Source organism: Scomber japonicus, chromosome 21 (genome assembly GCF_027409825.1).
Source record: "Scomber japonicus isolate fScoJap1 chromosome 21, fScoJap1.pri, whole genome shotgun sequence".
Taxonomy (NCBI): domain Eukaryota; kingdom Metazoa; phylum Chordata; class Actinopteri; order Scombriformes; family Scombridae; genus Scomber; species Scomber japonicus.
The window spans coordinates 27,091,479-27,116,346 of NC_070598.1; the positions used below are offsets into that span (position 1 = coordinate 27,091,479).

The 24,868-nt window shown below is 36.6% G+C and overlaps 2 protein-coding genes across 4 annotated transcripts in view; both read left to right on the forward strand.

Annotated features, from left to right (window-relative positions):
* The first annotated feature begins 801 nt into the window (after positions 1-801).
* On the forward strand, positions 802-17,926 carry trdmt1 (tRNA aspartic acid methyltransferase 1). 2 transcript variants are annotated; one of them, XM_053342034.1, is made up of 12 exons: positions 802-865; positions 6,960-7,069; positions 7,183-7,259; positions 8,828-8,899; positions 11,460-11,525; positions 12,244-12,313; positions 12,417-12,500; positions 13,383-13,454; positions 13,982-14,307; positions 15,399-15,456; positions 16,064-16,193; positions 17,603-17,926. In XM_053342034.1, the coding sequence occupies exons 1-12, from the start codon at positions 802-804 to the stop codon at positions 17,701-17,703; spliced, it is 1,230 nt and encodes a 409-aa protein (XP_053198009.1). In that variant the 3' UTR covers positions 17,704-17,926. The 2 variants fall into 2 exon arrangements, with proteins under 2 accessions (XP_053198009.1, XP_053198010.1); XM_053342035.1 differs by lacking the exon at positions 13,383-13,454.
* Positions 11,349-24,868, forward strand: part of rsu1 (Ras suppressor protein 1) — a 68,560-nt gene continuing 55,040 nt past the window's right edge. Inside the window, exons 1-3 of one of the 2 annotated variants that reach the window (XM_053342036.1) lie at positions 11,349-11,352; positions 21,581-21,704; positions 24,491-24,541. In XM_053342036.1, the coding sequence (XP_053198011.1) occupies positions 21,596-21,704; positions 24,491-24,541 (160 nt within the window). In that variant the 5' untranslated portion in view covers positions 11,349-11,352; positions 21,581-21,595. Of the gene's footprint in view, positions 11,353-21,430; positions 21,498-21,580; positions 21,705-24,490; positions 24,542-24,868 lie in introns of those variants that run through there. The other variant, XM_053342037.1, reaches the window with a different exon arrangement.

Here is a 24,868-nt window from a genome sequence, read left to right on the forward strand (position 1 = left end):
TCAGATTCATAAGGCTTTAGATGCTTATGATGAGCCCTCAGATCACACCTAACATATGTCTATTCTACACTGAACTACCAATATTTGATATTTGTTTCCAAGACAATTAAGCAAAAGCTACTAAAAACGTCCCTTACTTTAGAAAAAAATTGTTTAAGTTTACATCTCGCTCATACAGATTGATGTTGTCTATACAATGTGTTTTCTTTTCTTTATATGTTATAGATGTTTTATATTTGAATATGTATAAAAGATTCAAATGATCTTTCCTTTTTCACAGTGACATGGTCATTAAACACATCCTTGCTGGCCTCAGATGGAAGAGCATGTTGGACAGAAATGGCTATCCACTGAACTCTCTGCACTTAATCACATAGCACTTTAGTAATGCTACTATCATCAGTGCTATTATTACAGTCAACTTATTTTGTGTTTGTTGAATACAAACAACAGCGAGGAAGTTGAATGTTTTGCACTTCAGAAGTTCATTTTATTGTTGACACATTGTATTTGTAAATTTGTATTGTGAAATTCATTTAAGATTAAAAAAGGGGGCAAAAATTTTGAATCATGCCTTGATGCAATGGGATACACCAGGGATCACACGGAGTAAAGCCTCATGCAAGCAAAGTTGTCAGAATTTCGAAATCAATATTCATCTCGGAAACTGTGCAACAACAAAAACTGCAATTAATTGGATCGTACATAATGTATAACTCATTCAATGGAGTTCTACAAATGACCTGTGGAGGGCAGTAACAACTTTGCTGCAAATTTCACCACAAGATTTTCTTTTTTACAATGGAGCCTCTGCGGGTACTCGAGCTTTACAGTGGGATAGGAGGGATGCATTTTGCTTTAAAAGGTAAGACACTGATATTTGCTAATTTGTTTGACTGTAAATTAAGCTTAAACCAACTGGAGATAGATTATCTCTGATTTACATAACGTAATTCTTTTATAGGAGCACATTAACGAGCAGTCAGCCATTGCACACGAGTTTCTCCCCGCAGTGGGGCTGACTAGTGTGGTACTGGGCTCTAAACTTGCAGTAACAGAGGATACAAGTTAATGTAAGAGAAGTGTTTAAAACCCAAACGATGACATGGTTGTTTTTGCTTGGAAATACGCCACGTGTTTGGTTGTATGAGTTATCCTGAAAGCCGCATGATCAGCCGTTCAGCTATTCCCTCTCTGTGTTCGCTATTAGCAGCTCTCAACGTTCACAAACAAAGGTAACCAATTGATTTGTAAAACGAGCAATAACACTGAATGTAGCCTAGATCCAAGTGCAGTTAGCCATAATGCCTATTCCAAAGGAGATTCCATCATCGCAGCTAAAGAAAGCTGCGCTCGGCTCAAGCTTTACTATCATCGTTACTCTGACCAGGATTGAATAGGTGACAGTACATCGAATACGAAAGCAGCCCAGAAAAGTCGATTGTTGTAAAGAAGATACTATCGGAGGATGCATTTCCAGGACCACAGGTTTTTGCGACAGCGCCACCTAACGAATTGGATGACCCGCGGCTGAAGACCGCATTTCTAGGACGCACGTTTTAAAGTTTATTCCACCAAAAAAGTTTACTCCTGCAAAATTCCTACACTTCACTGAAATAGTAAACGGATAACATAATCACTACTAGGTTAACAGAAATATTGGTAACACTTTAAACATTAAACAATATTACGACTGAGAGATATTAACTAAGATTAGTAAGTAGCTGATAAAGACTTGATGGTATTGTGTAAAAAATAAAAATAAATTCTCTATTCTTACCTTTGATGATCGACTGACCAAGGTAAACCAAGTTATAGAATCAATTATTTCGTGGGAATTGATTTTTGAGTGTATTGAGAGATAATAATAATAATACATTTTATTGTGTTTATTATGTTTGAGTTATTGAGTGCTTTTAACAATAGGCTACTCAAAGATGCTTTACAGAATCAAACGAAATGAAAAACAAAACCATACAGAATAAATTAAAAAAACATCAAAACAATCAATCACTGAACAACAGATATTATATCAGTTCCATTAAATACATACAAGATAAAGATACAATTAAAGCTGCAAGCAGCGTTGGGTGACCCTTGTGCACGTCGGGCCGTGGCGAAGTGGAAAGGTTTCTGTTAGGGGCATTGAGATGGTTCATTCCCAGGCTTTTAGATATACATTACACACTCACACAAATTCACACACACACTCACACTCTCTCCCGCCCTCTGTCTGTCTGTGTAGACATATAGGGCCCTATCTTGCGGTCGGCGCACAGCAGATGGCGCGCGTGGCGCATGTGTCTTCGTTAGTTTCTCCTGGCGCAGTTGTCATTTTCTCGTCCTGCGTCCACATTGTCTAAATAGCAAATGCACTTACACCAGTCTGTGCGCCTATGGGCCTGTTTGTCTCAAAATGAGGTGTGCTCAGGAGCATTGGTGGTGTTATGGAAATTCTGTGCTCTTGGTGAAGAATGAAATAGAGACTTCCGTCGGCCGACAAGGTTTTATTTTCTTTGCAAAGAAAATGTCAATCAACATAACATGCGAGCGGTTCGAAATGAAGAAAGAACCCGAGCATGGGGAAACTTAAACATTTATACCTGAGGGAAAGGCCCACCTCTGGGGTGTTTTCAACGTCCTTTGTCTGCTGTGGGGTCGGCCTCTTACCTATGGTGTGCTTTCACACTCTTTTGTCTTTCGCAGGTATCGGCACCGACCTCGCGAAGTGTGAAATTAAGAGTTCTAGACAACACAATTTAAAATACACAAGGGTTTGAATGGGTGTCTCAGGTAGTAGAAATGCAAAGGAATTTAAAAGTCTGATATCTTGGTGAGAAGGTGGGAGGTTGGGTATTTTACAAAGGAGTTGAAATTACTATTACAGTGGCGCGTTGCTATTTTGAGCTACTGACAACAAAAAAACAGGTCTAAAGTCACTGGCGCATAGCCTACTGTTACTGTTATTAAACAGGACCATTATCAAGAGTCCAATATGCTCCTATATAGGCGCAGACACTGTGCTTGTTACCACACGGACTCGCAGCAGCACACAAACATTCAAAACATGGATGAGCGTGGAGCGTGTTACGCCCAAAACATGCCTATGATTATTGAGGGGACCTGAATTTAAACAAATGCACGTGGGTCAATGACGTATAAGGATTTTCAACAGGTCAATTTTAAAATAATAAAAATGAGAATATATATTGCAGTAGTTCAAACATTAAGAATGTAAAGTACACATAAATTCATATTTAAATAGTAAATGAAGTGTTTTATGTGTTTTTTCATCTCAATGAATTAGAACTGACCTTTAAAAAAATCATGTGGTGCGACCATGATCTATCTTAAAATAAATGAATTTCCTTAACATGCTTAAATATTTTTTTTTACAAGTTTTGAGTAATATAAAGTGTCTAGAAACAAACTATTTGCATGTCTTTTGAGTTTTTGTAAATAATAATCTCATATTTATGTTCTATAATGTCACAGTTGCCTTCTTAAATGAATGTAAGACTTATTTTTCCTGTAAATTGCTTAAAAATGATTTAAAACATTTAAAAATACAATTCAGTTAAACATACTGTATCAGTGATTAATATTACTGCCACATGAAAGTGATATTTTACTCTGAATTTAATACAGTTATTAGTATTATTGGTCGCACCACATGATGAATGGTCGCACCTAATGACAAATGACAATTACTTTAATGCAGAATAGAATTAAACCAGTGGTTTTATTACAATTTCACAGAATTTTTATAAACTCAAACATTTCATAAACATTTTTTAAAACAGAAGTGCAGCACGCCATCATTGCTTTGTCATGAACAAACTTTTCATTTAACTTGACAATTGAATAAGTCCATTTTGATTATTGAATCATTTAGAACAGAAATATTTATTATCTAGTCATCATCAAGTTGACTTGATTTTATATATTGAATCTTTCTCTACTGTTTTCTTCATTAGTAGCTGAGACAGAAATGCAAAGTCATGCCATAAATCTATGGTGTATCACTTTGGACTATTGATATATTTTATTGATAAAAGTATTGAGATACACCTCTTAATCATTGAATTCAGGTGTTTTATTCAGACCTATTGCCTCAGGTGTATGAAATCAAGCATCTAGCCATGTAGTCTGCATTTACACACATTTGTGAAAGAATGAGTTGCTCTGAAGAGTTCAATGAATTCAAGCTTGGTATGTCAGTTTGTGAAGTTTGTTCCCTGCTATATATTTCACTGTCAACTGTAAATGGTATTATTAACAAGTGGAAATGTTTAAGAACAACAGACACTCAGCCACAAAGTGGCAGACCACATCTAGTTCATCACAAAGATGGGGTTGAGATTATGAGCCAGGCCTTCTCATCCAACATTAATGTCTGATCTCAGCAATGCTCTTCTGAATGAATGGACAAAAATTCACACAGCCACTCTCCATAATCTTGTGGAAAGCCTTCCAGAAGAGTGGAAGCTGTAATAATTACAACTCCATATTAATTCCTGTGGATTTAAAAAGGGATATCATGAATGCTCATGTAGGTGTCATGGACACATGGCCCAATACTTACTCTATACTCTACATAGTGTAGATGAACCTGCATACAAAAACTGCAATCCATCCAGGTAATGAAAAACATACCAGAGTGATATGTACTTCATGGTGCTTTATTTTTGGCTTTAATTTTTACAATTTTTACCTTTCTCTTCTCCTAGCAGGGTACACCGCTCTTACTGCAGGGTCAGAATTAACACACTGCCAATGGTAAGCAGTTTTTACCTTGCATGGGAGTGTGATCTGGTAAAATAGATTATAACAGTTAGAAATAAATAATGCTTTACAAATAAATGCATAATTGCCAAAATGACATTGCATTTTTCTCATATTATACAAAAATTAAACATAAACTGTTGCTTCTGAAATCTTAGAAAAAATGACTCAAATTGCATACAAATATATTCCAAATAATACTAAAATAAAGGAATTCATGTAAATAAATCATTAACTGAATATAAAAGTTTCTAATATTGGACATATCTGTCATTGAAAAGACAATGCAATGGTCGCACCACATGATATTTGGTTGCACCAAATGATATTTTCAAGATCAATCAAAATTTACAGGCACAGAATTGACCACCTAAACAAAACAAGCTAGCTTGCCACAAAAAGGTCACTATGAAATTTATATTCAAAATATATATTTGTAGAAATGACGTCATATTTATTGTTTTCTTGAGGTCATACCACATGATATCAAAATATGGCAACTACATACCAGCCATTAAAAAGCTTCATTTTTTCCATATTTTAGAAAGGGTTACAAACCTGCTTGTTACATCCATGGGTCCTTGGCAAACTAGTGTATGATGCAACATCCTGCATTTGAAAGATTTTCATCATAAAAGTCCCAGTGTGGTTGTTTCTTGATGGTCGCACCACATGATATTTCATAAAATCATCATCGTCAGACAAAGTTTGTTTATATGCCATGACGGAAAAATATATACAAATGGTTTGTAATTTTGTACAGTACTATAAAACATTCTGGAAAACCAGTCATGGCCAGACGGTCGCACCACATGATATTTTATCACTTTAAATAAAAGAAAAATTACTAATAACTTGTGTTTTTGAAAACTTAAAGTGAATACATATGAAGGAAAGCCACTACATATATATGGTATTTATTTATCCATTTAAACCTTTTTCTAACTGTATAAAATGCAGTCGGACTGCAAATGTAGGCGTCACGTCATTGACCCACGTACATTTGGTAAATAACATAATTAAAGACAGTCTCTACTGTGCTGCTGTCATTTGTAGTTGCTGTTTTGCTGTTTCTTGTAGTCAGCTTCCTCCTTTTATTTACTGAATAAATGCCATTTTAAAGTTTCCCCTATCCAGGGACTAAAACAGTGCTTTATTCTGACTTGCTTAATAGTGGCCAGTTTATTTATAACCTGCTGAGCACCAGAGCCCAGTCTACCTGGCTAAGCTTCTGGCTAAGGGACTCAATACAGTAGTTCTTTATTGAGTGAATTGCACCCTTGTATACCCAAAAAGGACTGTCTGTGAAGCTTCCTTGTACAGAAAATATGTAATCATCACTGACACCTTAGAAAATCTATCCACTCTGTTAGATGTTGGTTTTATCAGACACTAAATTGAAGTCAAATGTGCTTTTGGCAGTTTCACATATTCTAATTGTATACTCAGTTATTTGTAACAGATTGAATAATTTACAGAAATTCATGAAACAGAAAAATGCTTTTCATACAGTTCATGTACAAACAAAACAGGACTGTGCAATATGTGGTCACATATTGTGTGGACAGAGACACTGAGTGGAGACAATGGACTGAGCTCACAGTGGAGAATTTTATCCCTCAAATGGTGAAGGACCGTAGAGCTGATAAATACAGAGGGACAGCAGAGCTGATTGTATTTATCAACTCTACTGTCCCCCTATATTACAGAGGGACATTACAATACAGGGGGGCAGTAATGCTGATAATACTGACACTGTTGCCCACTGTGTACATACTATAAAGCAATTGCTGAATGTCTTTCAAATAGACAAAGGGTGTGCGGGCATGGTTATGCATTACAGCTAATATTCATGTGTTCCTAATACATAAAAATGATTTTGATATAGGGCCGTATTGATTTGTCTAAAGTTTGATGTCAAACTGCTATTCATTGATCAAGAGAAGGCGTTTGACAGAGTTGATCACAGAAATGTTTCCTTTGGCTTTGATTTTGGTAAATAATAATTAGGTAAGTTTAAATAGTTAGATTTAGGATCCTCTGCTTTGTTAAAGGTCCCTGTTTAGTGAGGTTTTAGAAAAGTATCCCTTAAAATGTAGGCATGCAGTGAAACACAGGTTAAATTGAGCTCAGTGAATCATCTGTAGTTTATAATGTGGTCTTTCTTCCTACAGAGAGTGGTATACCTGCCCAAGTAGTGGCTGCCGTTGACATAAACACCACTGCCAATCAGATTTACAGTCACAATTTCCCTGGCACTCCCCTCTGGAACAAAACCATTGAGGTGAGTGATAGTGGATATTTTAAGTATGAGTATGTTTTCATCTGAACATAATCATTCAAACCTCTCTCTGTTTACCTGTAATACACTTTTGAAGCTCTTGTTTTTATTTTTAGGGCTTAACACTAGATGACTTCAATAAATTATCTTTTGACATGATTTTGATGAGCCCTCCTTGCCAGCCTTTCACCAGGTAGGTCTTGTGTGGCTCTGTATGCATTGTGATCCAGTGTTGTGGAACCTCAGTTAGAAAAAATGTGTGTTTGTGTTCACATGATCCTTGCTTGTTTATGTATGTTTCATTCAGGTGCTCTCCTTACCTTAGAGAACAGGACTGGGTTTTGTGTATTAAGTCTTTTTGGAGTTCGTGACTACTAACTACTATAGTCTACAACATGTGATTTACTAGACTCTTTTGCACTATTAAAAGTTAAAGTGGCTAAAATCAATATATCAAGTTAAAATTAGTCAAATTGAATTTGAATAGTAATACTTGTGACCTGACGCCGGATAGGCGGCAGAAGGTGGATGGATGGATAGTAAAAAAAAAGGATACTTATCGAATGCTGAAATTACTATTCAAATATGTATTTTATTATTTTTATGTGTTTTGGCTAACGTCAGTGAATCTCACCCTTCTAACCCTAACCTACCCTAACTCTACCTGCATGTGAAAACGAATGTGCTCTGGACATTTGCAGTGCATCCTGACCCAAATAATACATCACATATTGATGTATACAAGCTTATACTGATGTGAATTTATTTATATTTCAGTTGAATGCACAGTTAAATGAAGGAATATAATTAATTCTGTACCAAAGCTTAATTATTATTTAGCAAGAAAGCGCTCACCTGTTTATTGCTAATGTTGGAGTACTCTCTAGTGGACAGAACGTGTAACAACCACATGCTGATAGAGGCATTGGCAAAGTGTAAGCCTGTATATACAGTGTATAGGTACATAGTAAATGTTATTAATGAGCTGAATTGAAGTGTTAAAAATCAGAATATAATTTGAATGTAAAAGATGATACGGAATTAAATTTGAATTGACTTGTAGAACAAGATTGACAGCACTAGAACTTACAGGGCTTTCACAATGGTTTTGGCTTCTAAAGTGCATATTGGGATGGCTACAGGATACTGCATAGCAATGTACATTACTGTCAGGCTATATTAATGTCCAGATTTAGTTTTTGGCAGAGAGCCTACACAGTCTAATAAAACTTAACAGCTTGTGATCAACCACAGGTTATGATAAGTGATGGTCATATGAGCAATTTCTACATAATATTTAGATATAATTGACATGAGAAAGCAGGTAGTTGTGTGTAATCAACCAACTACAAATATCAAAACATTATCTGGATTATTGTAGGTCTACCAAGATTCAAGTTCCCTGCTTCTGTGATAAAACCCAGAACTTAGTTGTTGATAATGTCATGCCTTTTGTGTAATGTGCTCAGTACTCTCGAGTTGGAGACACTGAATCCATCATGTTGCTGTAGCCATTTCATAAAATCAGAGCTATGCGCAAACAGTTGTGGACAACAAATCTGCAAAACCTTTTACAGCTATATTTTGTCATCAAAGACCCTGCAAGCGGAAACTTGAGAGATAGCAACCCTGTGTACTACCTCTTTCTCCTACTTGGTTTTAATGTGCTTATTCTAAGTCTCTTTGGACAAGAGAGTATGCTAAATGACTGTAATACTGTCGATTTGTTTCCAATTATCTCTTTATTTTTCCTTTGTGCAGGATAGGACTCCAGGGTGACATTGCTGACCCCAGAACCAAGAGCTTCCTCTACATTCTTGATCTTCTGCCAAGGTCTTTAATCTTCAGCTTTTTATTGCCCTCAGGTCAGCCTGAGCAATAAAATATTTTTATATCAAAATTGCAATTTTCTTTTCACAAGAAATGCTATATGAGTGGTATCTTAAATAGTAATAATATTTTAACTAGCTCTGAAAAACCTTTTAACATTTGTAGATGATCTGACAAATTCAGTAGTCTTATGCTTTCTGGCCAGTATCTGTGCTTTTTAGCCTCAGCCAAAGATGTTTCCTGGGAAAGAAACACCACTCTGAATCATTTGATGTTTGCAAAGATAGTAAGTGGACGTCTTGCTTGTCTAAAAGACCAACACAGTGATGAATCTATTTCATATCGTTTACATGAACGATCTATGAACAGTCGTCTCGCCCAAAGATCCACCTACTGGCATCTGAGCTTTCATTCTTCATTCAGCATATAGACCTGGCTGAGGCACAATATTTGAGATGTCACAAAACCAAGTGAGGTCACGTGACCCCCTTCTCTTTAGAGTTCGAACTGCTGGAGTTTGATGCAGTTGGCTTCCACGTCCTCCATCTGATGTCCACAGTCTCCTGGTCGATGATCTTGACTCTATCCCAGTTAGTCTCGTGGCTGGCCTTAGACTAATGCTACCTGACCATAGCTGTTTATCTCTCTCCTTTGTAGTGGTCCCCACAGCTGCGTCAATCAGTGTCGTGCAGCACTTCTGTCCTTTTCTCAGGAAATTTCTACTGCATTAACCATTAACCCAACACACTGTTTCAGGTGTAATATGTATGTTTCATTGTGTTTCAAATAAAAGTAGATTAAAAAGTTTTGGAGTAACTTGTATAAACGTCTGTGTTTATAGATGAATAACTTCTGGTGCATTCAAACGAGTCAAACCAGTCTTTAATAGAAAAGCATTTTCCCAGCATGACATCCCCCAAAATAGGCTGTGTTTTATACATGTTGTGACTTATTTACTGGTATTAACGGTAGTTGGTCCAGGCACTTAAACGTATCTGGCGTAGTTGTTGTCAACTCGAATACTTAAGCCAGTTCAGTTTGTCTCTCATGCTTCTCTTCTCTTCTCTTCTCTTCTCTCTCTCAGTGCAGGCAGGGCTAAGCTTTCCCTGTGTGCAATGCAGTAAAGGAGAGACAGACAGCAGTGGAGAGTTGATGACAACTAAAACTATGACTAAAAAACAAGAGTAATTTATCAATGTAATCCGGGCAATATTTTTCTATCATCACGATATATATCCTCATACCACATAGCCCTATCAGTTGTCACCCTATGACATAAGTGGACAACAGCTGTTCAAAATAAATATCCCCTACTCCCCCATTCCTTTGAGTGCCAGAATTAGTTTTTAAAAATACTGATTAATGTGAAGTACACCCCACTAATGTAATATATGATATTATATAACTGTGAGGCTACTTTCTTTTACTATCTCAAATTATTTTTAAGGTTGTTTAAAAAAAGAAAAAGAAAATCACCAACATATTGGTCAGTTAGTTAGAACACTAACACTTCATGGATTTCAACAAACAAATATTTACAGATAGAATACGTTCTAATTATGCTATATATGTATTTCCGTTGTAACTTGGAGTGCAGCATCAGGTGTGGGCTTAATTATCTGTTTATGCAAGCACTGGTATGTATTATTGTTATTATTTAAAAATCACAATCAAGCAGAACATTGAATTAAATATTGTTTTCGATCAGTCATACCTTCTGCATGATTTTAACTCCTTCACTTGTTTGAACTTCAAATTTGAGTTGCAGATGTGACTCATGGATGTGTTATAGGAACTGGATACTGGCACCTCCATGTACATAAGCCAAAACTGTTTCTAGTTTCCAGGTTTGCTTCCATATTGTGTGGCCCACTGCACATTATTGTTTCTCCCTTTTGCCCCAACATTTAGAGGTCATATCTTTTTATAGAGGCCATATCCAGCTATCTTAATACTTCTATTTCAATAATGATTTGACTGAGGGGACATAGTGTTCGACTACTGTGTATGTTACTTCCCTCATTGCTGCTGACAATGTGGGAAAACTCAGTTGCATTCTCATAATTTATTTCTATGTTAATCATTTATTAATTGTCATTTGTTCTTTAAAAATATACTTTGTCATTGTAAATTTTAGCCATCTTCTAGTGTACATGTCTTGTGATGATCATATGCCTCCAGAGAGACTGTGGTCCTTTGTCAAATGGATCTCACATTATGTGTGTTGACACTATAGCCTTTGCTTATTTGAAGAGATACTTTGGTGGACAGTATTTGTATTCCAGTCTGTAGTGTGAATAAGGCAAAAGCCTCCCTTTATAGAGAGGAATGAGACACAAACTTTATTTTATTTGTGGTAATGCTGTAGAAGCCAAATTGAAATTGAATGAATCTCTAGGGACCATATCATAATATGTTTTGCACTGAGCACTTATGGAACACACAGCTTTTGTAAATGAGATTGTTCTCTCTGTTGTCACTCAAGTTATAAGCATTATTTCTGTCAATAAACCCTCTCGTCATTTCTTCTGTATGTCATTTGCATATGGCGATGTGTGGCCAGGCTGTGCAGGCTGCCCCGCTTCATCCTGCTGGAGAATGTGAAAGGCTTTGAGAGCTCTTCTGCCAGGTAACAATGTAGGCAGCAAGAGTGCATTAGAAGCCCTGAAAGGTCAATATGTTGTTAGAGAGCTGTCAGTATAGGTCTAAAAGACACAGTAGGTTAAGCTGTTTTCTGCAGTGCTGACAGATAGCTGCCACCATTATTATGGCAAAACATGCTTACATTGCTCAAAAGATCTTAGTTTTACTTACTCATCAGTGATCATGTTAGAAGAAAGATAGAAGATGGATATCCTGTATTAAAATCTTACAAATTATTACTTTTGTGTCTTATCAACTAAAGATAATTACAATGTTGGTAGATGTATGAAAATTCTTGTCGTTCTAGAGTTTGCTGTTTCAAGATTTTTCATAAATGCATTTGCATGTATTTTGCATTTTGAAATGAATTTAAATACAACATTCACTGATATGCTTTGATCTATTTCTGGCAAACAATGCATGAGACACACACATTCTTTTAAGTGCTTTGCCAAAGCCATAGACACTTTCTGACTCGCATGCTGCCTTTATTACATATTAGATAGAGTAAAAAATATGTTTTGAGCCACAATGTGTTCTTCGTCAAGGACAGAGGCAAACATAAAGAAGCAAGCACCTAACAAAGAACCAATTGGGGTTCAAAACATGGTACTTTTGCATTCCATTTAATATGTAATAAAGAAAAATAGGGAACATTCATTTTGAAAGTTAATCTGTCTTTATATCATACTTCCAATCTGTAGGGGACGTTTGGTGACAACACTGATAAAATGTGGATACACTTTGCAGGAGATCATGGTGTCACCCACAAGTGTAAGAAAGATGCACTATATGTATACTTGTGTATTGTATACTTCTGTACTGTGGAATGACTTACACATAGTAACTTATATCACTGTGCTGTTCATATATACAGGTGGGGATCCCAAATTCAAGACTGCGTTATTTCCTGATGGCTAAGATTTCTACAGAAAAAGTTTGCACCCAGATAAGTTCAAAGGTGAGTCATGCTCACATATATCGTTTTATCATGAAATGCATCAAAGAAACATTTTAGTGTCAACTTCCAGTGTCAGGCAAAGCTGAAGCTCAGAGCTGGTCAAATTGCCTATTTTCACATCTTTAACTCTATTGGTACAGAATATAGGAAAAAAATCTGCCACATCTGTAATCTTTTAGTAAAGAAAACATGTCTGCACACACTACCTCATTTTAGTTAAGAAATGGTTCATTCATTCCAAAGTGTCATGCAACACAGAAGGATTCATAACAAGCAGTAATATATATATTAGCAATATATTTATATATTTATGTTTACCACAAAACTTTTTTCCGAGTCTGTCATAAAACAATACTCTCAGTATGTGGGTAAATGAAGTGACGCTACTTTTTTGTTTCCATGTGGTTTAGTCAAATTTAAAGGGGCTAAAATGTGAAAATCAGTGCATGAATAACTTGCACACATTCTTTTCTATTGGACCCAGTATAACATTTCTGCTTTTAAACCATTTTGAGACAATATATTAGAGCAAAAATGTCCAAGTGGTGTAACCATCAAAACTTGAACCAAATAATTACACTTGCTTAAAACCAAAAATCAAATTCTCAATGAAACACCACATGATCATTGGCATGATCTTTTACTCTTTCACAGTAGCCAGCGCCTCAAGCTCTCTTTGGTTTCTTTATAATATTGAGTATAGTGTGCTGTAGTATTTATCATAATATATGAGAAGCAGATTGTGATTGTGGATCTATTGTGGCAGGAAGCTTTGGATAGCCTGCCTAAGAGTTGTGATTCATCTAGAGAATGTCACTGATGCAAAATGTCTGAAAAACAACTACAAATGACACAGCCATGATAAATCTGTATGTCTGGAAGTCTTGCTCCTGTGTAGGAGATAAGATTTCTTCAGATGCTATAGAAACAAAGCACCTTCCTCTTCTGAACCTGGTCAGTAACTAGGCAAACAGTTTTTGCTCATTTTTGTTTTGTTTGTTTATGGTGTCTGTGAGATTTCTGCTTCGACCTCAATGCTATTGAGAGTTATCCCAGTTACTCTGGATAATTAACAGTTTATGCAGTATTTTCCACTAAATGTATTGTTCCTATGTAATGTTTTTTGTTTTAATTGGGGAAAATTAGGTCCCCACAATACTAGTGATATACTAGAAAACTAGTTTCTTCAATCTTGCAAAGGACTAATTGCATGGTCTTAATCAGAAATTAAGGTGCAAGTCTCCCTCAAAGATTTGTAAGGCACACTGTAGGGTTTGTCTAAAAATAAAATGCCTTTATTTCACATGGCAAAGTTTTAAAATGACCGTGTTGTAAGCCACAAGTCACAAGATTGAAAAAAAACGATGCACGTGAAGTATCCAAAAAGCACCTGTATATACTCACCACAAAGCTCCAGCAGCACTTTTACTATATTAGTAATGTATGTTTGTAAGGATTTTTATAAAAGTATGTGATCTTAGAATTTTGAAGCCTTCCGACATGCCGCTGAGAGTGATTCTACTGAGCAGCCCACCGTCCTGAGTCTTCCCCATCCAGATGCCTGCCAGTTGGAAAAAGAAATGCAAGGATGTCATGTCCTTTTTAAACTAGAGACAACAAAGGATGCCCAGAGAAAGATGAATCAGAACAGGGACCTGTCTGTCAGGCAGATCCAAGACTTCCTGGAACCTCAGATGGAAGTACACATGGAACACTATCTCCTTCCACCTAAAACATTGTTGCGTTATGCTCTGATCTTGGACATTGTTCGACCCACATGCAGGAGGTCTGTCTGTTTTACCAAAGGGTGGGTACACTATCAGTCTTATAATTGTCATTATTATTGCAGTAATAGGTGCTTCAGTGCTAGATCATTGGCTTTCAAAACAAACCATATATCTGTCTGTCTGTCTGTCTCTCTCTCCCTCTCTCTCTCACACACACACACTCACTCACTCACTCACTCACACACTCTCTCTCTCTTTTCTCTCTATCCTTCTCTTTCTCTTTATTCAATCAGTCAATCTTTATATAGCACCAAATCACAACAAAAGTAAGAGTACATATAGAGTAGGTCTATACCGTACTCTTTAAATGTTGCAGGGATGGAATGTTTAATCTGGGTCAGAATTAATTTCTCAAAGCATTTAGGCAGGTGGATTTAATGTTGCCTGTATATAATGTACTACAAAGTCAAATGATGTTGATATTTAGCACAAGAAGTTAGCAAAGCTGTATAAACAGAACTGCTGTACCAGGAACATAACTCCTCAGGATTTCTATCTTATTGTTGTTTTGATTCTGTAGAGCTACACACACACACACACACACACACACACACATACACACACACACACACAGTACTTGTTAGTAGATTGTTGGTTTGTATCCAAGCATGAGATATGTTGACAATAAGGAAGATAATGAAAATCACCAGCCAAATACATAAATAATAATTTAATAATAAATGCAAATTAAAAATAACCCCTCAATGACTCCTTTGACATCCATGTCAAACTATCATGTTATCATGTTTATCATGCTATTAGCATATTAACAAACAGCTGCATTCAAAAACAGCAATAATTTGTTTTAGGTAAAAATGTAAAGCTATAGCTATATAGCTATGTGTATATACTTCTAAGACTACTAAACAAAATTACTTCGTCCCTTTTTTTGTAACCTCTAACAGATAATTGTGGCTAATTTTCAAAATATTTATATGTGAATCAGATTCAAAAGACTAGCCAAATATTCTAATCTGATTTTAATCTGAACAGTCCAGAATGTGTGAAGTGTAAACGGGTTATTAACTCGTTTATATCTCCTGTATGTCTAGTTGATCACGGTTAACACATGATGCATTTATTTGGTTGTGTTTACATGTTCTATTCATAGTTATGGGAGGTATGTGGAGGGAACTGGCTCAGTACTGCAGTGCTGCATGGAAACAGAGGTAGGTTTTGGAACTAGTACAAAGTACTATAGATGGTAACAACAAGACTAGACAAACAAGGGCAAACTGGCACATGTCCCTTAATTCTCATAATGTGGATTTGTCCAGAATTTATATCAGTACAAAAAAAAGCAGACTTACAGATAGGTTTTCTGAGGTCCCAGCAGAATCATTCAACTTTAATAGATTGTTTGAATGCAGTGGTTGTCCTGATTCCAACATATAGTATGATCCCTTGGACAACTGCCTGCTTCAATATTTGTGATGTCATTAGAGAGCCCTGCTGGCAGTGTCTTAAAAAAAGAAGAAGGTAAAAAAACAGCTGTGCAACAGTACAGTACAGTAATGTTGTTATCCAGCTTGGTGCACTAAGAATTGACTTTGACTATAGAAGGCTATTTACTTCCAGTCATCATCACCCCACTACAACCCTTGGTGTGCATTACTTTTTTCCATTATATGCCCCCCATTAATTTAAAACAAAAGAATTAAGAAATACACTGCTTTAAATAACACCCTAAATGGGCTCTACCAATTACATTTGTGCCAGAGCAATTAGATTTTTTATATTAGTGTGTTGAAGACTTTTGCTTTATGTCCTCTGCAGTTGGAGAGTGTGTTCAGAGGTCTGGACCAGTACACTGAAGAGGAGAAACTGCAGCAGCTGTTGAAACTGAAGCTGCGTTACTTTACTCCCAGAGAAGTTGCCAACCTCATGGGCTTTCCTCAAAACTTCTGTAAGTCAAAAAGCTGTCATTATATAATGTCTGTCAAATGGGCCATTTTCAGGTGAGCGAGGTAGTTGCATGGGGTCACCAAAGATGAGGAAGAAATTATTATTATTATTATTATTTATTATCCTCACCTATCCTCTTTGGCGCCCCTCCAGCTTGGGTGTGGAAACTATTACTGACACAGTTAAGTTACTGCAGTGGAAAAGTAAAACAGGCTTTCTATTTCCTGCAAGGAGTCCGGACACCTGCTGACAGCTGTTTTATGTTGATTTATGGTCTACCTGTATATAAAGCATATGATAATCTAAAGATGTCATCTAAAATAATATATCTTTCATATATCACTCACAGAATTGGTTCTCAGTGTGCTGTCTGAGTATGTCAGAAATCAAATGGTATAGTGTTGCTGTGGACAGCTTCACTCAAAGGCATAGTGAAAAGCTGAGCACAGCTCATTTTAGTTAAAATAAGTAGCTCGTTGTGTACCTTTGTACAGTAGGAGAGAGGCCTCATTTCTGTTTTAACAACATTTTGCTTATGAGATATTGACGTGTTCATATCTCTTAAGTGTTGTGTTGTTTCATTTGCTGTGTGTTTTCTGCCAAACATGTTGTCAAGTTGATTATGTTTTCTAATTTACTTTTGTTTTGTCTGTTTGCGTGTGTTTTCTTCAGTTGGACCGTGTTTGCCCTCGTTAGCCACTGTAGATCTCTATAGGCCACTTTGTTATTTTACATTTATGAAAATTCAGAAACACAAGTAATTATTTTTTTGTCCATTCTTTCATTCAAGCATCGGTCAACAGTGGGTGGCTCCACCCCACAAAGGCTAGTACAGCTTAGGTCAAAGTTAAACAAAGTTAGTCAACACATACATACTCAATACAATGACATTAGACATTAGACAATGATTTCAGATTATTCTTTTTTTTCTTCAAAATTCAAGTCTTTGGCCACATTCAGACCAACTAAAGCTTGGGATGATAACCTCAACCATCTCATCCGATTCAGGCTCATCCTTTGCTTGTCATCCTTTGGCAAGATACAGCAATTAGCCATGCAAGCACTCATTTGTAGTGATTATGTTGTATGCTGTATTGCTGCTCTTTACCTTGTGATAGTCCTTATGAAAGATAACATTGTTTCTGTCATGATAACTTTCCAATTGAAAAATTCTGTTTATATTATGAACTGCCGTGCTGTGTTTTGGTGTCTAACTCTGTAAACTCATATATTGGCTATTCTAACTGGACTTCCTGAATTGTACTTCATTGTCTTACTAGTACATGAAGTGATATGTATGCAGAAATGTTTTAAGGCTGAAGGCCCATTAAGTACCATATTGAACCTGTTTGTAGCATTGGACATGGAGTAGATACTCAAATGTTTACTTATATGTTGTCTTTTTTGTAGCCTTCCCAGAGCAGATCCATACAAAGCAGCGGTACGGAGTTCTAGGAAACAGCCTGAATGTTGTGGTGGTGGCCAGGCTCCTGCAGCTGCTAGTCTCCTAGCTCTTGGGACACTCTGGAGGAAGAGACCCCTCAGTCCTTGTGGATTATAATACATGATGCTTTCTGCCCAATGGCTATGATTGACAATTCTTGTTGGGGATGTCAACTGGTCAAAATATACTTTATAATGACATCCCTACTGAACAGTGTAAATGACATGTTTCCTACGTGTATCTTCCAACAGTACATATCTATTTTGACAGAATGTGAATATATTTGTTTTTTATGAGCATAACATTTTCTGATGAAATAAAAACCTAAATAACCTGTAAGGTTATTGTCTCGTTTTTTTCTGTTTTTTTTTCCATTTTAGATTAGGTTTTGATTCAGCAGTACATAAAATGTACAAATATCTACTAGAAGTATTTTATTCATGAAGGCCCCCGATGAAATATACAGGTGTCACCAATACAAGGGTTTTGTTTTTCCTTTTATAATTGGAACTCTTTGCATCTTGCACTTCTATATATTTATCCATGTTAGAATGTTGCATTACTGTTCAATCATGATAATTGTATTTGGTAAAGGCTATACTGAAGATATATAGTTAAGAATGAACTGTGTTTGGTTAACATCTGCTGAGTGTGATTTAATATGCTCTTACTGATTGAATTCACTACACTGTAACACATAGATGTAAAGTGTAACCAGACCAAAAAAGATGTGTGAAAGCTGTAACCAAATATACAGTAAAACAAACCAAAATGGTATATTTTAAGGTTGAAACACTGTCTTAAAAACTCAAGATCAGAAAGATTGAAACATAAATGGTGTATTTTTGGTGGACTTTTCTTTAAAAGCAAAAGAACTGAAGAGAGCAGAAAGAGCAGAAGAACTAGTGGCGTTGGCAGAAAGTTTGAGAGGGCCAGGGAGAGGCTGTGTAGCAGAGAGCTTGTAAGTGTGGAGGCATCACTGAGGAGCCCTGACTGAGTGTCAGGACTGTCGAGGAGCGAGCTTCAAGGCCAGTTGAGATAAGCCCGTGATGTGAGGTACAGTTACAAGAGTGAGACCAGACACAAGACGAATGAGGCCTGTGTTCTTAGACAAATGTGTATGAATTGTGTCAAATGTATAAGGAGAGAATCAGGTATCATTCCACAAGAACCTCAGACCTCAGCAGGATTTTTACAGACCTCAGCAATTTATTAGGTATAAAAAGCAGACACCTACATTGTATGTTAGATCATTTTATCATAGACCTTGTCTGTGTGTGAGCTTGGGTTTTGCTGCTGGCAATAAAACTCTACTGCACTGAACTGAGAAGCCTCAGGGTGATTTTTCAAGACTGAAGAACAACTGATAAAAGTCCGATTAACCAATTTGACCCCACACCATCCATTCATTCATTCTGCATCTTGAGTCTGCCTTTATTTCTCTCCACATGCCTCTTTCATCTTTACATTAGAGAAAAATGTGAAATCACAGAGGCATTTACTAGTATTTTCTTTTTCTTCATGTTCAATTATCTGTGCAAACCATATTTCTTCCAGACAGTTGTTCAGTGTTTTCTCATCATGATGAACTTGCTGATGACTGTTAAACAGAGCTGCCATTATTGGCATATGATACAGTTAACAAATGCATGAGTTACTGTATGTACAACAAAGCAGTAGAATTAAATTTAATTCTAATTAAATGAATGATTATAAATGATTAATTAATGAAAATAGATTTTCATTTGACTACGAGACGAGATTTTAACTCTATTTTTAAGAAAACTTCAATGAGGAAATAAATGACTGTTCTTTTATTTGAAATTCACAAAACTGAAATTGAATTGAAATGTTTTAATTAATCATCTTGTAATGAATCACTTCAGTTCTATTTTCTAAATATATAATTATCATATGCAGTATGCAGCACTGTAAAAGGTTTATAGATATTTTACAGATGGATAATTTTGGTATTTATGGAAATAACAACCATAAATACAAAGGTTAGATACAATCACAAATACTAAAAAGTAAATTATAAAGAGTAGAAACAATTCTAATATATAAATATAAATTAAATAAAGAATCTAATTATCAAATTATAACATATTGCTAATAAAAAAACAGAAATAAAAGTAAATTGCACAAATCCTGTATCACATAAATACACAAGTAGAACAACATATAAATTGTGTTATAATTTGGTAGTGAGATTTATTTTACTTTTGGCATCATTAGGCTTCCACAGCTGCGCTAGATTCCTCCGCTCCTCCTACTTCAGTCTCAGTGTAGAGACCTGAGGTTAACCTGGTCCTCTCCTCATCTCATACTTCTGACTGAGATCTTCTCAACAGGTAGAAGCTGCAACAAGGTTAATGATCCACGCGTGACATTATAAAAAGAAGACATGACGTGCGAATGAGCGAAAGAAAACCGATCGTCTTTTTTTTATTTTTATGGTGCGCCCCTGAATTATAGCTTCGCGAGACAAAATTCACTTCGACGAGAAATATCGTCGCGTTTTCGTCTCTACCTTTTAGTAGAAAGTATGCTGCATTATAATTAGCCTAGTATATCCAAGTCTTTTCTCCATTAACTCTTCTTAATTTAATATATATTGCTCAATTCAGAGTTACTCATGAACTACTTCTTAGGGAATCATCAATCATAAAAGCTGTTCTTGATTAATTCCTCACTTTTCTTTTTTGTATGTTCCTTGCCACTACTCACAATTCTGCAGGTTAAATCAGAAAAGTGACTGCTAAGAGACACCCAAGCCCTGCACAAAGTGGATGTTTGCAGTTCTTGTATGTAGTCAAGAGGTGAATATTTATTGATGTGTAGCCTATACATCGTATGGTCGATTTATGGCTTCATTGTTATAACGTGTAGCCTAAATTGTCCTCAGTGCATATTTGCCCTTAAAGCAACAGTGTTTAAAATTGAAAGAGGATCCAGAGAACTTCTCCACTTAGGTACTTAAGCACACAGTTTTGTGAACATATTATGGATACTCAGGATGACATTGTCAACAATCACTTAAGCCTGATATATTTGATTATAAGCAGCTTTCATAATTCAAGTCAACAGCACAAACACGCAAAAGTCCAAACTGTGCAACTGCAGAGTGGCATATTAAGAAAAGAGCAGTGTGAAACGGTGCAGCAGGGTTCCTCCAACTATCTGCAGGACTGTGCAGTTACACCCAATGTACTCCACCCTCACTTCAGTCTATGCTTCAGCCGTATAGTGAAGGGTATAGGTTCAAACCATGGGTTCAAACCGGAAGCACATGTTAGAATATGCAGTTTTTGTTTTTTAAATAAAGCTTTATCAAGATGTTAACCCTACAAAAAAGCAACAGTGCCACCCAGTGACAATACAACAACAGCGCAAGACGTTATGAAATGTAGGAAATTTTGAAATAGCTAGCTGAAAAAAGAAATCTATAAAATTATGAGTAAACAGCTTTATACAGTCTATGGTAAACAGGCGAACGCGCAAATGTTGGAGGTATATGCCTACTTCACACATACATGAAATGCAGTCTTCAGCCTGCGTGGTTCATGAATGGTTTGCGGTTATACCAATAAATCACAACATGATCATGTGTTTGTCAGTGTTGTTGAGAGCTGAACTCAGGTGTGATGAGGGATCATCAGCTCTTTCTCGTTTTTATTACTCAGCCTGTTGCAGTTCAGAGACTTGACACGGAAGTGTGGCTAAATACTTCAGAACAGGAAGTATCCTATTATGGTGTGGAGTCGCTAACTTAAACTTCCGGTAGGGTGTGAGCTTGGAGCGAGGATCAGGGCTTAACAAACTGATCTATTTTATTTTTCTATTCCTCTTTTCTAAAAGGTAAGCACTGACCCCCCCCCCGTCCCCTACAGATGCCAGAGTGACAGTTTTCTAAAGCAATTAAACGGGGGTCTGTTTGTTTTAGCGTTTTCAGAAAAATGTCCAAGTCTTTGAAGAAGATCGTGGAGGAGAGTAGGGATAAGAACCTGGCAGAGGTGGAGATGTGTGACAGAGGCATCGCGAACATGTTGGACGTCCCGGGACTGTGTAAGTCTTCTTTTCTTACGTCTAGAAACAATGAGTCATTTCAGTACATTTAACGACAACAGCGACATCCGAGAAGCGTTCTTGCCAGAAGTTCGAGAACGCAGATACATATGTTTGAATTTTCTTAATTTGAAACAAACAGTTTTCATCCAAAATGTTAGAGAACACAGACCTTGTTAATGACGTCACAGCGATGTGTCCAAACATACAAGAAATACCACTCCAGTTTCTAACCTCTGTTCCCTAGCTAAATACATGCAGTGTGACGTCATGCTGAACACCAAGATGCTGTAGTGTAACCACAAACAACAAGTCACATTGCAAACTGTTTTGGAATAAATATTGCAAGGGCGGTGTAGCGCATGACTATTTGAAATGCGGGGGTTGTTAACAGAGTAGATGTGATTTCCTTTATCCTGGTGTCTTTTAACATGTATTTTGACTCTTTGATCTATAATGTGAGAAAAATGATGGCTACATTTTATAATTACATCCAGAGGAAGAGTTTGACCCCAGATCACATTAGAAGAGCTAAAAGTATAGAAATGTATGAATTTATTTAATCACTGGAGTAATATACAGGAGAGATAGTCATTCGCAAATTCAGATTTTTTTTAGGGTTAGGGTTATACACACAGACTGCACACTCTCTCTCTCTCACACACACACACACACACACACATATATATATATATATATATATATATATATATACACACACACACTCTACTGGAAACCCTTATAAGTTTACACAAACTCAAATATTATCATGAAATGTTTGTGGAAAAATCTTTTTTGTGTTTCAAAAGGTGTGGCTGTATTAGACAGACACAAACAAATATATTTTGTTTCGTTATATATTTTTTAGTTTATTGTTTACAAGAAAAACCTATTATGTGCTTCAACTATTTGAGTGAATGATGTCAAACCAGCTGTATAACATACAGACTAATATCATTCATGTGCCACAAGGATTCTTTTTTAAATATATATTTTTACTTATGCATCGATTACTCTCAAGATGTTCTTATTGAGACTTTTTGTGAGAAACAAGAGATTATTTATTTATTGTACATGTAAAAAATTGACGAAAAGAAATATTAGTATAATAAGCCTGGTTGCACATGAGGGATATTAGTCTGTTATACAGTTGGTTTGACATCATTCACTAAAAATGGTTGAAGCGCATAATAGGTTTGTATTTTGAATGTGAATGTTGAATATTAAACTAACTTAATGTCGCATGAAAATCAATCTGTACCTCTTATCCAGAACATAACGTGCTCCGGAGCAGGTTAGCCATTCAGCGTAAGTTACCATGGTGATTTACCTTGTTAAGAAGTGAACCAGCGCTGTAGGACGGAAAACCCAGGGTTAACCCTGAAGTTACCTTGATAAGAGAAAATCCAGCTTCGTAGTACAGGCCTCTGGATACTGTGCTCCTGCAGCCAAGTTCTACTGGCCCTGGATGTGTGGCAAGGGGCATCTTGTTAAAACATTCAGTTTTGCCGTCGACGGAACAGTGCACGTGCAGAAGGGAGCATGTGGGTTTCGAGAATACTTGGCAGTTCAATGTGCCATCACAGACAGTGAGATGACCAACACCAGCAGCACTCATGCATCCCCAAACCATGATACTGCCTCCACCATGCTTGACAGTAGTTACTGTACATGCTGGAGATAATGCTTCGCCTGGCCTTCTGCGTACCCTCACATTAAATAATACTTCATTTTTGGATAGGGACAGTGCACATTGATGAACAACGATATTCAAACATCTCTGTAAACATGCCGGATTATAGCAAAGCTGCTACATTAGCAGGAGGAAGATAAAGCTGGAAACTGGACTCATCTGACCACAGAATCTTCTTCCAATTCCTGGCTGTCCAGTTCTTGTGTGCTTGGGCCCAACGACGCCGTGCTAACCTCTGTCTCTCATTGATCAGGGGCTTCTTGACAGCCTTGTAGGACCTTAAGCCATGGTCTAAAAGTCGGCCACGTACAGTGCGGGTGGAACACTGGACACCAGTTTGGTTTGACCACTGCTGCTGAAGCTCCTGTGATGTCATTCAGCGGTTTTCCCTGCACATGCAGATCAGGATGCAGTCATTTCTTGCTGAAGAAACCCTTAGACTCCCAGATCTTGGTTTGTCTTCCAAGCTGTTGGTTCGTCTGTATTTCTGCAGAGTATATCCAACTGCTGAAGGACTGCATCTGGACTTCCTGGCTATCGAGCAGCAGCTGTGCCCTTCCTGGCTGAGAATCTGTATCTTCAGGCGTGTTTTTACTGCATTAGGTTCCTTGTTTTAGCCATTTTTGTCTCTGATGAACTTTCAAATGTGCTTGCTTTATATAGACACGAAGTACGGCCACAAAAATTATGTCTTTTAATGAAAAGCATGACCTTCATTAGTGGATTACTGGTACCAAAATGACCCAATATTCAACATTTCTTACGTATTTTTATGGAACCAATCAATTTTAAGTTTTTAATGGATTTTTTAAGATTTGTTTAGTATTTTGGCTGTGACTGTACTAAAAGAAATTGCACTTGAAGACCTAAGAGTGATTCTTAATGCAATATTTCACAAATGCATGGGGTGTCCAAAAACTTTTTTCCACCACTGTATGTACACACACATAATACTTGCTACTATTGCTATTTGCTATTATTGTAATGACTATTGTAATGATTTTGAATCACTTTTACACATTTAATAATAGTTTTTTTTAATGAGCGAGTTAGTTTCTGTGCTGTGTTGACTTGCTGTTCCATGTCTTTTCAGTCACCCTTTCCAACATCACTCAGCTGGTCCTCAGCCACAACAAGCTCACAGGTAAGCTTTGCCTTTGTCCTCTGCGCTCTCACAGACGCCAGCTAAAACTGTCAGACAGCAATGAAATGAGTTTTTTTTCAGTGACTGCTTTTTTTCTGTAAATTGATGTCTAATATGACCCATTCCCCATTCAAACCCTGACACTTATCTGAAATTAATACAACAATGCTAAAATGGTGTTCAGAATCAGAATATTAAGAAGAAAAGCTGAAAGTAACAAGGACAGAAGTAATTATTAGAAATTATCACAGCTATTTTCCATAGTAGTTTAAAAAATAAAAAATAAACACACCATTAAAATGTATACATATCCAGTCTATAACATTC